The sequence below is a fragment of the Cygnus olor genome, chromosome 3 (genome assembly GCF_009769625.2).
Source record: "Cygnus olor isolate bCygOlo1 chromosome 3, bCygOlo1.pri.v2, whole genome shotgun sequence".
NCBI classification, from domain to species: domain Eukaryota; kingdom Metazoa; phylum Chordata; class Aves; order Anseriformes; family Anatidae; genus Cygnus; species Cygnus olor.
The window spans coordinates 42,681,831-42,697,449 of NC_049171.1; the positions used below are offsets into that span (position 1 = coordinate 42,681,831).

The 15,619-nt window shown below is 39.1% G+C and overlaps 1 protein-coding gene across 1 annotated transcript in view; it reads right to left on the reverse strand.

Moving 5' to 3' along the window:
• MMS22L (MMS22 like, DNA repair protein) overlaps nucleotides 1-15,619 on the reverse strand; it is a 96,571-nt gene that overhangs the window by 22,304 nt on the left and 58,648 nt on the right. The window contains 2 exon segments of the mRNA XM_040552794.1: nucleotides 2,163-2,313; nucleotides 4,913-5,103. Coding sequence (XP_040408728.1) covers nucleotides 2,163-2,313; nucleotides 4,913-5,103 — 342 coding nt within the window.

Genomic DNA, 15,619 nt, shown 5'->3' on the forward strand with positions numbered 1-15,619 from the left:
TTCTAGTTCTCCTAGTTCTCTTGATACGGATCCATGAACCTGACATTTTCAGTAACTCCATGGCACAGCCTGCAAGAGGATGGCAAGAGCCTGTCATTCCCAGGATGGCATTTCGACATAAAAGTTTGAACCCTCTTGAAGTGCAAGGCTCACTTCGCTAGGGTCTTGCACAAACACGCTAACTGTTTAACTAGTAGACGCATGGTAAATACCGTCAGTGCTAACTGCATTTCTAGATGAAATTATGGCAGCAGTGCTGTAGGGGGAACTCAGTGCTAGCCATACGTTCAGGTTGTCTATTTGCTAATGCAACCATGCTACCAAATACTTGGAAACATGAATACTTAGGCCATGGTTCCAAAAACAATAAACATCAGGTTGGCTATATATATATATATATATATATATGTGGATACATATATACCAATATGTCAGGTGAATATTGCTAATGTACACTTAAGTACACTGAAGTGTTTACTGGGGGAGCTGTTAATTAGCCTTAAGCACCTAAATTACACTAAAATTCCAGTTTAGGCATGAAAGTGTTTTCCTTGATCTTACCTGAAGAGCAACCAAATTTAAATTATAAATGGGCATTTACACACTTAACTCCTATTTCATTCAGCACATGCTACGTATCTGAAACCTTGCATGAAACTGACCCTGCAATGATCACACGAGAAAGGCAGCAAATCAGAGGAGTGAATGCTCACCTCTTGAATTACAAAGTGACTGAAGGGAAACTAATTTCAGCTTCTTTTAATATCTCCCTTCAAAAAGGCCATAGACTTTTCTTCACCACTCACACTTGAATAGCCTTTACCACGATTTACAGCTATGTTACTTAGTGCAATTTGTACCCTAAAAAACGTGCAACATTTTTCACTTTCAAATACAGCCCAACACAGACACACTCCCTCTCTCCTCTCTCACCTCCCCTGCTTCCAAAGCCTGACTCAGAAGTGGGGGGAACACACCACAACCACCACTACCCAACACCATCTATCTTGGGTTTATACAGACCTATTAAGAGGAATACATTTTCTCAGGTATATAAAATTCTGACTGAACATAGTCCTGGGCAATCTGCTCTAGTTGACCCTGCTTGAGCAGAGGATTGGACAAGTCAGACTATCTGAGCTTGAGAGGTCCCTTCCAACCTAAACAGTCCTGTGATTTTGTGAAAATTTAACATTGGTATACATAAAACATAGGAATGTGACATTTTCTAATCCCATTACTTAGTTTAAAGCATCCATTTAGCAGGTCTCAGAAACCTGAGCTCCGTGAACATTAATATGTGCTCAGAAAGTGTTTCAAGCTTGTCAATAAGAAGGGTTTAATGCATGCATTTTCTTACAGTCATTTTCCTTATACTTTCAACGCTACCCAACCCATCGTCCTCAGCTTCCTGCAGAACTTCTTCCTTTTGAAGAAATCAAGACATTCTAACATTAAATAATTGCTGTATAGTATCTTCAAATTTCTGTGATAATGTATAACTTGACTTTTTATAGTAAGATTTAAGTTTTTATGTTAAATGTAACCGGCATGAGAAGAATAAGACCAGTAACAAGACATTTTAGAATTTACCAGGTTTACCAAATTAAAGTGCAGCTAGGGTAGGAGGCTAATGCTTTGCCAAGCTCTAACAACTGCCAAAGAGTAACAACAATAAAAGGGGATAGATAGTTAGCTATTACTATGCAAATGAAAAATAGGTTATGGGTTCAGGCATTTCACTTTGGCACAGTATGGCTCTTCACCAGAGTACTGCACTGGAGACACAGTCTCAGTCCACGTATTCCAAAATCTGTTAGTAACAACACTGTTTCCATTTGGAGGAAAGTGGTCTGCCATAAAAAAGACAACTTTTTCAAAATACTTACCTATCTTCCTGACAAATTTTGAATGTCTTAAACTATTTATATGTAAAACAAATAAACAAAAAATCCAACCAACACAAATAACACCCACTACACCGTGTGAACGATGCAAGAGGCAATGATGTTTTCAAGAAATCTATAACTTTAACAGATGCAAAAAACCTGGACCAACTTAACGAAACATTGCTATTTTAAGCAACATTTTCCCAAGTCTGAAGAAGGAATGAGAAGGTACCGGAAGGACATCAGAGAACACGTGGTTGCAGTTTTTTTTACCTGTTTTGAATTAGGTGACTCAGATATCTTGACACCAGGTGAGGCCACACCATGTCATCCCATCCAAACAGCTGCATCATTGATAGAACAGGTTGTGGCTGAAGATCTGATAGGGCTTTGCTGGGTATATCCAAAGCTAAGAGAGTAAAACCTGATTTTAAAGAGAGAAAAACATGGTACCATGTTAATGTTTTCTCGTACATTCCCATTTCACAAAAAAAAGCATTGAGAATTAATTAAAATTATTACTGTGCATTTCTGGAAGTACTAGAAATCTCAATTAAAACTGGGCAACTGTTCTAACGGATAGCATTTGCATACATGGCAAAATGTAGTCTCTGTCCCAAGGGGTTCACTTCTTTCCTGTGAGGGTGACAGAGCACTGACACAGGTTGCCCAGAGAGCTTGTGGAGTCTCCTCTGGAGATATCAAAAACCCGTCTGGATGCCACCCTGTACAATGTGCTCTAGGTGATCCTGCTTGGCATGTGGGTTGGACTAGGTGATCCTCAGAGGTCCCTTCCAACCTCAGCCATTCTGTGATTCTGGGGGTTTTTAAGTCGATGTAAGACACCAAACGCAAAACAGGGAAAATAACTTTTTTTTTTTTAATCCTTCTTGGCCTCCCTTTATTGTCTCCATCCACCACTTCTTCCCTTATACACACAAGTATTACTGTGCTTTACAGAGTTGAGTTTTATTTACCTACTTTTTGTTTTCACACATCTCTCGCAGGGAAGAACTGTATTTGGAAAGGATGCACTGAGTAGAAGCTGGTATCTTCCTATTTTTAGAATAAGCTTTCAGGTATCAGAGGTTATTGTGTAAATAAAGCACTACAGACAAGCTTACTCTTGAAAAAAGGATCTTCATATAACAGCTGCAGATCTAGAAACTGGGGGTAGTACTACTTGGCATATAGGTTGTTTTTTTTTTTTTAATGAAGCACAACTTTTTGCTGTTCCTGCTAGGTCTGCTGTAGAATCTATATAAAACACTGCTAGCATAAAAGTTAAAGCACAATCGTTGATGCTACAAATGACAAATGCATTTAATGTAATGTAATCGGAAATGCCGAGCAGTTATTATGTTATAGGAAATGAGTGGCAACAAATGAGTCAGGAAAACTGTCTTTGGAGGGGACCAAAATAACAGGCTCACTGGTTCCCAAATTGTCCAATTCAAGTTAAGTATCAACATTAATTTATTATGGTAATGATTTATAAAACTGCAAGCATTGAGAAGCCCACTTTGAATTAGACAGAAAAGGCTAGTTTTCAGGAACACCAACAACGAAGCTCTTTTAATTAATGGTGTAGGGACAGACTACCTTAAGCTATGATGGACCTCACATTTCCTTATGTGCTTCAATATGAAAAAGGAGGTCATACAGAGTCCCTGCTCTGCCTTAGGTGAGGAAGCAATTTGTGCCAGCCTTCTCCCAGATTATTGCATTGTTTCTGCAGCACCAGCAGTAACACGGGTGAGGGAGAAAACAGAGACAGAAATGATAATGCGAGACCCAGGCTATTTGCCTGGCAGGGGGAGCAGGAGAGCTGTGACAGCTGCTCTCTCCTCTGGGCTGCAACCTCCAAGGCAAGAAGCTCGTACCTCGTGGGAAGGGTTTGCCTTCTCCTCTGTAGTACTACCTAACATGTCTACATAAAGCAGGTCACAACTGCACTCCACTTCTCTTCAGCAGAGTTTATAATAGGTTGTTCTTCTTGCTATTCCACTGTGTTAATATAAAATAAAAAGATGTAACACCGTAGGAAATGAGTGAAAGTTATGACATTAACAACCTCTTCCTTTGATTTGTATTGCTGTTTTCCATAAATGCTTCAGCAGTGTGAGGCCACTGCAGTTGCACACTGCCTCCTTCATTAATGTCACTAACTACTGTAGAGCTGCTTCAAATGAAGGGTCTTTTCATGTTTCTATTACCAACTCAGTGCTTCTGAGCCTATAACTTTATCTAATTCACATCATGATGGAAAAAAATAAATTATACTTTACTTTTCTATCCATTTAGCTAAAATTTAAAGGACTATTGCAACTACAGCATACAATGCTCACTACTGACATTAAAGATCAAAATGGGATTTCCCACGTTCAGTGACATGCTGATTGTCTGGCTGCACATGGGAGTTCACACGCATACGGAATATTGCACATCAAGATTAAGACCCTTCAGTGCAAAGCAAAATGAAAAATTAAACTGAGTTATGACATAGTTTTATGCCATGCCATGACCATAAAGGTTCAGCAAAAGCTAACAGTCATGCAATCAACCTTTTAAAAATTGTCTTCAGATGCAAAATATTACACAAAAATAAAAACTTGATTGAATCACAGCCATAGAGAAAAGATAGTTCAACACAAAGTTATAATAAGCTTCTACAAAAAGATACAAATTCTAGATACAGTGAAATAAATTATTCTCATTTATATTGTATAACATTTGCAATGTTGATTATAATCTGTGACTAGGAAGGAAAAAGAAATCAGGCTTGTATAGCTTCAAACCCCTTTGGAGTTCTCTGTTTGTATTCTATCAAGTAATTCAGCACTACAATATTTCTTCTTGTCAAAATATTTAGCACAGAATCTATTTTTATTTTTTTTTTTGCATTTATGCATATTTGAGTTACTACATGTAAGCAGCAATATCCCCAAATACAAAATCCTTGACAGTCTGTGACCCAGAATACAGCAACAAATCCAGTAGTAGCATGGAGGGTCAATGCTAACCTGCAGCTGTATCAGCAAGCTGAGGGGAAGGTGGCATCTGTGACATTCTTTGGCTCTTCAAATATGGAAAAAAATTTCTCCAGAGAGCACTGGCGACAGCAAGGTGGTGCTCTTTAGCCACTAATGGAAGCTGTGCGTTTGGGTCTGCATTCCCTGGTTGAAGTCCCTGGCTTACCCGTTTGTGCACACTCCTAGGGAGAAACAAAAACAGTGTTTACGTTCAATAAATGAAAATTTCTGATTTTTTTTTTTTAGAAATGCATTTACAACTACTTTAAACTGTAGAGCCTGAGAACTGCAGAATCATTTTGCGTAATTAAAACCTTTATGCAAAGACATTATGCATACCAGTTATTTGATGGATGAATGATGGCATATTAAGCACCATAAAGTTAATGTTAATTACTAATGTCAACCATTAATTATATGCTTTTTAATATGTCAGATCAAAATGAGAAATAGGCAGCTTTAAAATGAATATCTGCATTTTGCGACTGCTAGCATGACAAGCAAGTCTGCTTACAATCCAAAGCCAGATGCTTTTTAAATTTTTTTGCCAGCGAGGTTTTCAGGGTAGGGTTGTACGCAGCAAATAATGGCAAATGATTTTGATCAATTGTAAGGCTTCCTTCTGCAACCTATTTCTCATTTGTAAAACCTCTCTAGGTACGAGTTTTGATAAGGGAAAAGATTCATTTTGTCCTGATGTGCAGCAGACAATTAGGTTTGACAGCAATGCCCACAGCTTTGTTAGTACAGTAAGGACAAAAGTTACCACTACACATAACTCCCATCTCTTCCTGAGACAATGTGGCATGAATTCAATAACGCACTCAATTTTCTTTGATTCTTCTAGTACCATTCCTGCTACTTAATCTAATTTGGAAGTTGTGACTTTCTAGAGGTTTAATAGAGATATGTCTGCAGGGAATCACTGTTCTCAGAGAAATGGGGGGTGGGGGGAAGCATTAATAAATTTGTCTGGTAGAGCAGGATAGGAGGCATTACGGCACTGGGCTGATCAACTAAATAACATGCTTATTAAAAACAATCTGTAGGAATGCACTATCATTCCTGTTCCTATTTATCTTCTGGTCAACTCAATTGAGATTGTGCATTAAAGCACAGGCAGCATTATTACATTTGCTTTATTAAATTCTATAAACAGCACTGTAAAGTCAGAGTCAAGATATTTATAAGATAATGGCAAACAGCAGAGGCATTGAGACTTGCCTTAACGCTCACATATGTAGACTATAAAAAATATTTTTTTAATTGCTGTTGTCAAGATAGCAAGCATTTCACAAAAACTCTTCCCCTAGATCTTTATTTTGGGCTCACCATGATTTGAAATAAACCAAAACAAAAATAGAAAAAAAGAAAAAAAACCTCCAGTCCCTAGTTCCCTTCTGGGAATGTGGGAAAATTATAAGAGAATTACACAACTCACAGCACTCATTAGGACATCTGAAATGGAATAATTTTAAATAAAGAGTAGGCTGGCTCCAAGGCCTTCACTTACCAGGGTTGATATTAGAAGCACATCTCATTATATCAAATTAGTATCCAAAAATTCTGCCTAACACCTAATTTAAAACATAAAACATACTGGCTGTCAAAGGTAACGATACCTTATGCCTGCCTGTAGGCATCCATTAGTTTCAATAGGACAGACAGTGAGAAAATTGAGTATCAGCTACTTTTTGAATGGCTACATTTAACATACGCGGACGGGGACGTAACATTAGGGGGAATCAAGTATTTCTTAGAGAGACGGCGCTAGTCCAAACACAGGAACAGAAGCCAGGAACTCTAAACCCAACGTTTATTCCCTGTGTGGCTTCACATAAATCATACAGCCTTTGTTAGCCTCAGTTTCCCAGCCATGATATTTGGATAGTAAGACAGCTTACCCTTTAAGGATGCTGTGAAAACAATCAACGCTTAGAAAGTGAGGATTATATTCAGTATGTCAGTTGGTATTCCTATTTACAGGGCATATTATCCAAGTCAACATGAATTGAAATAGAAGTGAGATTAGCATAAAAAGTCAAGTAATACTTCTTTGGAAGTATCCCTTATTAAAAAAGGACAAAGAAAAGGGTGCAGAAATTGTGAGGTCTAGAGGGCAGGCAATGAATAAGCAAAGAAGCAGCTTAAAGCAAGACTAAAGCAGGTTAAAAATAGGGTTTTCCCCATTAAAAAAAAAAAAAAAAGTTTAACAGTAAAAACAAAGGGACTTTCTGCTTTACTTTGTTAAGAAAGGAAAGTGCAATTCCTCACAGTGCAGAGAATAAAACTTCCAGGAGCAAATTCTGTCCTATGTACGTCCAGACTAAATTGTAAAATTGCACAAAGACCTTTTCCTCTCCTCTAAATTGCCTCTCCAAAGAAGGGTGGCTCGCATCTCCCTTAGACATCTATGCAAAGCAGAAGGGTGTACAGACTTCCAAAGTAAGGTAATATATCTCTGTGTCAGTGGAAGGGCAACACGTACAAATCAGTATTTATGTTTATTCATAGTAACCTACACAAATGCTTGCAATAAGGGAAATGCTTAGAATCGATGGAGCATCAATGCGTGCTGCAGCTCTTGTAGCCAGCTACTTCTACGAATAAGCAAATTTAATTCCATAAAAATGCAGATAAACACAATTTTACCTTTTATTCAGGCTTCCACATTCTTCTAACAGTAGACAAGCAAACCATAAAACATCACTCCATTTCTGAAAACATATACATCTAGTTTTCCATTACGTTAAGACCTCTGGAACCACTGGTTGCCTCATTACAATGGTAATAACTTGGTGGGGATTTTTACTTGTCTTAAATCCCGGATTTTCTACTTCTGCAAAAAGTGATTGTTTTTTGTTGGTGGTGGTTGTTTGTTTTTCTATTTTGCTATCAGATAAAATAAACCCGGGCTTTATAAAAGAAGGGAATGTTTGTGGTACATGAATGAGGACTGTGCTGGTTGTATAGATAATGGCAGTATGCAGGATTTTGTGTCCCACATTTGGTTAAGGAACTGCAACCATTTATTTGGACACAAGTCTTGTAAACATATATCCTGCCTTCGCTACTTCAAGCCTGGATTACTAACATTGAGTGAAAATTTAGGTCAAACTGGAGAAGACACTAAATGCTAAAGCCTACACAAATAATGGAAACACGAGTCACTACTAGTCCATTACCTGCCCTGGCTACCTATCGGCCTCCAGACATAAAAAAAAAAAACATCATTTAATTTGAATCACAAGGGCTTGGGACTCCGTAACAGTGACAGAACCTCTCTCCCCTCCCACCAGTATTACCAGGGACACACGCTACCATCCTCAGAGGCTCCCAGCCCATAAATCCAGACACTGGTTTCTTCACAGATGGTGCTCCCAGACCACGCCAGGCCACCCATAGCATCCACAGAGCTCAGATGCACACCACAGCCAAGATTAAACCCGGGCAAGTCTTTTTTAGAAGACCTGAATGACCTTTTGATGTTGAAGCAAGCAAATAAATAATAAAAAAACACGCCTGCAGAACCAACACCCTCGGATAAATCTAGGCAGATTGAGTAGAAATGTATGAGTATTTCTAACATGATAAATGGCTTTGATGTTTAGAATTTCAACTACTAACGTCAGTTCTTTCAAAGAGAAGTCAGCAGAAGTAAAATGAAACAAAACTTCATCACACCTCGATTCAGAGATGGGTAATAGGGCCCTTGTGCTCTCTGCAGACCAAAGGACTAGAATGACACTTGAACTTGGAAACTTCCCTCACAAAACTGCCCCTTTTTGCCTCAGCATCAGCAGTTTTGCATTTTGATATTCTGACAACAAATGCATTGTGCTTTAGTCTTATTTTAATGTTTTCATTAAGGTGTTAAAAGCAACAGATTTGGCTGGGGGAAGCTGAGACTTCTTCAGATATGGGATAGCTATGAAGATTTCAGCATAAAGAATGGAAAAGATATGGGAACAAAAAATGTGAGAGTTTGGATTTTAGTGAAGACGACAGACCAGCCTTACATCCTCTCAACAAATCCCAGACACAGAAGGTATGTCAGCTACTCGGAAGCGTGCATGCTCCCAGTAACTAGTTCTACCCCAAATCAAGCTGAAAGAGATCCTTGCATGTCCCTCCACATGCTTTCGAAAATAATTCGGTATATGTATTCATCCAGTTGCCTATTGTGTCATTTAGTTCCATGACAATTATAGAAAGTCTCAACTATAGCACTTATTTCATTGATCCATATGGATGCCAGCCCCCATGTTGACAAACTCACTGTTCAACTTCTATTTAGCAACTGGCTCATAAGCATTTACTTATTTTTATGTCTGTGCTTCAAATATGCAATTTTCACTAAATATATGTACGTTTCTGAAATCATAACCTGTTATACTACCATAAACTGTAACGCAAAGTGTGAAGGAGAACACATTTTTAGAGTGCATTAATTACTTTTGTGCAGAATTTTTCAGTACTCGTTTAAAAAAGAAAAGCTAGTTTAAACATGGGTGGCATTCAAAAAGGCAAGAACCAAATGGACACATCTGGGCTCAGGCCCACTTTCATGTAGGATCATGGAGTTCTGCCATGGGGCACCCTAGGTGTACACCAGCTCCCCCCTACTTTTTTCCAAGTTTCCAGTAGAAGTTAAATCTGGGGATATGTGACATAAAAAATTGAGGTAAGGTGTGGACAAGTCACTGACCTGGACCACCTGTGGAGGAGGAGAGAGGTGCTGATCTGGCACCATGAGGAACCTTTCCACCAGAAAAAAACAGTGCAGCACCGCACCAGGCTACCCTGGGAGGCAGTTGAGTCTCCACCACTGGAGACCTTGGACACTTAGCTAGAGAGAGCCATCGCTGATGTCACCTAATGTAGGTGACAGTCTGTCTTTGAGCAGAAGGTTGTTCGACAAAACCCCTTCCAACTACCATTTCTATGATACCTGTAACGCAACTCGGTAATGCTCAGTTTAGATACAGACCAGCTTTTAATGTACCAGACTGGAAATCATGAACTAAACTTAATAGCCAGCTTTTACTTCTCCAATATATGGGACAAGGTGGAACCTAGCAAAGAAATAAGTAATAGCCTGCAATTGAGAATCATGATTTCAAAACTAGTTCACAGGAAGTGATGAAAAAAGACATGAAAAGTCACCTACCCCCTAGTCTGAAGTAACAAACTGTGTGATCCTACTTCTCTTATAGATGCAGATTCATGAAGTGAACCTGGATTCACACAAGTGGCGCACTAGTTGCAGAGTGCTTGCACAGGGGCACACCTAAAGGAAAATGCCCCAGCCTGACCGCACTCAGAGATCGGTGGAAAGTCATAGATGTGGGTTTCTGAAATCCCATGGTGAGGGCTTTTGGCTTCTTGATCACTGGTAAATGATGTCCCCACTTGACCTAATGCATAAAAAGGCGAACCTTCTTTCTCCTGTGCATGGTTTTGAATGCAGGTAGGCAGGGTTGCAAGCTCTGCGCTGAACTCTTAGTTATCAGTGTTTATTAGGTGCACTGATAGCATGCTTACAAGAATTCTAAGTGCCAAAACATAAAGTTTATGGTCTCAAAGTACCTAAGATGGATGATAAACAGCTAAGGACTGTGAAAACAGCCTTAGTGTTTTTGGGCACACGCATTACAAGTTTAGGTACCTAGAGAATGTCAATGGTTAAAATGGAGTCCCCTGCACCCTTTCAGACACTTCCACGTTTAGGCAGTTTCTGTGGAACATGTGTGAAGGCAGGTGACTAAATTCTACATAAGTCTGATTCAAACATCCAAATCCTCTTTTAAATCTGTTTCTAAGCTCTTTGGGACACAAGTTCTTTCTGCATCCCTTCATATTGCACACAGTATATTGAGACTGGTACGACTGCAGCAGCAGCTCAGCAGAAGTAATCCCACCTCAAATCAGAATCTCTCAATTCAAGTTGTTTCCATAGCTGCAATATATATATACAAAGTACCTATAAAGTTCCTTAATACTTGAGCAACAGTGTTTTCACTCTGATAACTGAAAAAAGACAGCACAATTTTAAACCATCTTTAGGGAAATAAAAAATAGATTTCAGAAGGATAAGCAACATGAGAAACTTAAGGCCAAAACCAAAATTTCCCACTCATTAAAATAAATGTCTGAAGAAAAAATGTTCATAATGAAAGTGTCAGCGCTGTGCATGCCACAATGATAGCATCACCACCACCACCACCAAGTTATAATGCTGACTGTACAAACAGAACTGGAGAAACCATGATAAAATATTATCAAACATTAACATGCCGCCATCAGCACAGTATTTATAAAATTATGTTTCAGTGTTCTTCCTTCAGTTTAATCTGCTTCAATAATCCACAATAAACTGCATGTTTAAATGTTTACAGAAAAACAGATGTCAGAATAATATGCCTGGTTATGTATGCGTGTGTTGATCACTGATTGGTGCAATGAGGGAAAAAGGGAAGAAGGATGCTTTTCAGAACTGTAACACCCAGGAATTTTATCAAATGCTTTAATTTATCCATTTGTGCTTAAGCTTTTACAGCACAGGCTTGCACAAAATCACACGTGTCAGTGTTATATGTCTTACCAGGCACAACGTGAAGCATAGGCAAAGCGAGGTCTTACATGTTGGATGAGACACAAAGAAATGAGAGGAGGGATAAAAGGATGGAATGGTTAAAAAGCAGGGCACAAACAGATCTTCCACTCCTGAATCTTAATTCCCAAACTTCTCACTTAGTAATCACATTGCTGTCTTTTGACCTGGAAGTTCCCTAGGTATCCACAATTCAGCTACATGTCCCTAAATGTCCATAAACGCCTTGAGCCGAGCGGCCAGCCCACAGTCTCCATCTACTGGGGCTCAGAAATCTGATCATGACTAACCCGTTCCAACCTAAGCAGGGTATAGCAGTAGCTACCTTCATTTAATAAAAAAAAAAAAGTGTCCAGGTATTAATATAACAAACAATGAATCACAGCCTCAGTGAGCAGGGCACTTGGGTCATTTTGACAAATTATTTTGGGGATTCAGCACTGCTGCTGGGACTGAGAGTTTCACATTAAGTACATAACTGAAAAAAAATATCCAGAACAAAGAATGGAAACCATGATGCTCTTCTCTCCCAGTATTATGTCCTAACCATGAGGTAACAGCTATTTAATCCTTTGGACTATCTGCTGTTTGTTATCAAAAAACGTAAGAAATAAAATACAGTTTAAGCACACATCTTCAGCAGTGGGACTCCGCAGTAGTTCCAAGCACACTGAACCTGCTCCTCAGGACACTGGACCAGTCATTTCTGGTGGACTCAACCCTGCAATGCACATCTTCTGTACGCTTGCAGTAGACCAAGCCCCATGCAGGAGGCAAGATTTTTTTTTTTGGGGGGGGTGTCAAACCTACTTTTCCCCACATGCTTAGAAAAGGAGCAAAAGTGCTTAACTCTAGGTGTTGATTTTCATGTTAAGACACACACCTACAACGCTGACAGCAAACCAACTAATCTGTGGGCAGCTGATTTCTTCACTGGAGCTGTATTTTATGTCTTTGGAAGCAAAGCTATCAAAATATTCCAAGTGGTTTGATTTTAGATGCATGCTGCACATGCCAAAGTAGTTGCTGCTGAGCTGGATCTGTTACTCTGTAAGGCCATCAGATCCTTACAACACCGGAGAGCCTCCCACTACCTCAGAGCAGAGGCCTGCCAAGCTCCAGTGTCCTCCTAGCTCATCTGAATGGAGCGGGTAGGCAAGAAGATGGCCTAGTGCTCTGGAGCAAAAGGCCAAAAAATGCCAAAGTCACCATAACTGGTACCCTGTATGGGCCACCATTAATGGCTTCAAACTAAAAGAGGGGAGGTTTAGATTAGAGGTCAGGAGGAAATTCTTCACTCAGAGGGGGGTGAGGCACTGGCACAGGTTGCCCAGAGAAGCTGTGGATGCTCCATCCCCGGAGGTGCTCAAGGCCAGGCTGGATGGGGCTTTGGGCAACCTGGTCTGGTGGGAGGTGTCCCTGCCCATGGCAGGGGGGATGGAATTAGATGGTCTTTAAGGTCCCTTCCAACCCAACCCATTCTATGATCTATGATAACATCATAGGACTGACGATCTTCAGAGCATAATTTAAAGCACTCATTTACACATACAGAGAAAATAAAAATGCCAGGGTATCTAGCTTAGGCTGTAAAAGACACACACAGATATTAGGACAGCATTTCACTTAGGACAGCTTCTCTTTAAAGTCTTAGCAAATCATTGGTATAATCATTGGTATAAGTTCCTCCACCCAATAATCCCCATCAAACTGTTTTTTTTTTTTTTTTTTTTTTTTTTACACGCACATTAGGGAAACACTGCCCCTAAACATCCTAAAATATATTTTGCATTACATTCCTTTAATTGAAAAAACGCCTACTTATAAAATAAAAGGCTACAGATCCTCTCAATTTACCACCCATCAGTCACTGCCTGAGCAGCAGCAGACCGCACACTCTTTCTTACTGAACATCCAGTAGGCTTATACGGAGCCATTCCAAGTCTTTCATCGAGGGTACAAATCTTCAAATCTCAGCGGAAAACCTACTATATTCCTATTGTTAGTGGTCATGGACAGAACAGACTCAACAGTTAAGCTTCTAATGTGACAATTTATATAAGGAGAGTAATTAAAGTTTATTAAAAATCCAGATAACCTTCCCCAATCAAACCAACGAATGCCCATGAGCACTCAAACCAGATGTGAATTTAGCTCAGGGTCACTTTTCCAAGTTAAACAATATCAACAGAAAACACCTCAAACTAAATGATCCTGCTTAGTTACTACACAGATTCAGGAAATTACATAAACCTATTTAAAATACAAATATTTTAAGAACAGTTAACCACTGCTGACAACTATTTTTTTCCTTAAAGTGATTTGAAGACTAAAACCAAGTTTCATTTCTCAGACATTATTTGGGATATTCACCAACTTACAAAAGAGTGGGGAGAGTATGACAGATCCTCTTAAATTTGTAATGCAAGTACAGCAGCAGCAATATTTTCTCGCCTTACCTGACTGTGTATTAGTAAATATGATACAAGTTGTCAGTAATTAAAAAAATCATAAGAGCTAAGTTCCCTAGCTGTTGACAGTATAATTATTTAATATCCTTACAAGCAACTATATTTTATGACTATTTGGGGAGGGAGAGAGGGTTGCTTTATGTATCTTCCACAAGTCAGTCAACTGCACAATTAAAAGCATTTGTTTGTGCTACTTTTTGACATAAAACTAAAAAGTAAATCAAAACCAGCACTCTGTATAAAGCTTTTCAAGCTTAAGGTAATATTTAAAAAAACTAAGACAAAAAACAACCATTGCAATGGACCCTATAATAAGCAAAAATGGAAAACATCCTCTACTCAAATTATAAGTAACTGTTCATAGCATATTATATTTTGCAACAGATGCTGTAATACATCACTTGGCAGCTACTTCTCTTGAGAAATCTGACTCAAGGATCGTGGCTCTTCTTTGCCCAAACTCATACAGAGGTATTTGATACCTATGTTCTTCACTAAATTCTTTAGATTTAAGTGTAACAGTACAAAAAGCACATAGCATGAAAAAAAAAAAAAGATGAACTGAAAGTCTCAGGTTTTAAGACAGTCTATTTTCCCACAGCAATATGGAAACAATGATATGTTATGACAATTAACCAGCAAAGTTACTTTTCTTTGCTTGACCCATTTTCCTGGATTAAGCAATCACTGGAATCAGTAAAAGCAACCTTGACCTAATCCATTTCGAAGTTTTTAAACCAAGCTTTCAAAGTAAGAGGTGTTAGCTTGTCAAGCTGTAGTATTTCTGAGCATGGTTGAAGCTACAAAAAAGGCACCCACTGCAATTTAACCATTCTAAATATATAGGGCTGAGCAAGATGATCTTTCTCAGCATTTCCCACCAGGAGGACACAGTCCAAAATTAACTTTGTCATGGGTATTCTGCCTCTTGCACAAGTATTATGATTCTAAACCCTTTGAAATGTTAAATATTTTCATTTTTGGGACTTATCCTTCTGGAATTTTAGGAGGCGCACATAGGAGGTGACAAAGGCAACTCAATAGTCAGGTGTAACTCACCAATACTCTTATTATTATTATTAAACTGGAAGCCAAAAGCTGTGCCAGGGCTAAAGCAGTCCAAGTCCAAACATTCCCACCCTTTACTGGAGGGCGACAAAAGTTCCCAGAACAACATCACCAGACTTTACAGAGACAAGAGGATAAAAAAGTCTGTATCAAAACTCGTGGAGTTGAAGGAAGAAACATGGAAATCCTTCAAACAGGAAAGCTGGCAGACAGCAAATGCTGAAAAGTTTAACTCAGAAAAAAAAAAAAAAAAGGACAGAAAAAAACAGCAATGAAGTGACCTCCAAGCATAACCATCTCTCTCTCTCGTATTACAGCACTTCTTTCATCACATTCTTCCTTCAGTGACCTCTCCCCCATGCACTATATGGTGGAAAAGAGACCTGGAGAATGGAATGTGATGAGCCTGTCCTGTCCTTCTGACTCTCCCAGATGACTGTGGACGCAGCGAGACTTGCAATGATCCAGGCCAAACAGATGCCATAATCGTGAGATGCAACTGAACGTTGTCGTATGAACACTACAAAGAATTTTCCATCTGTTGCT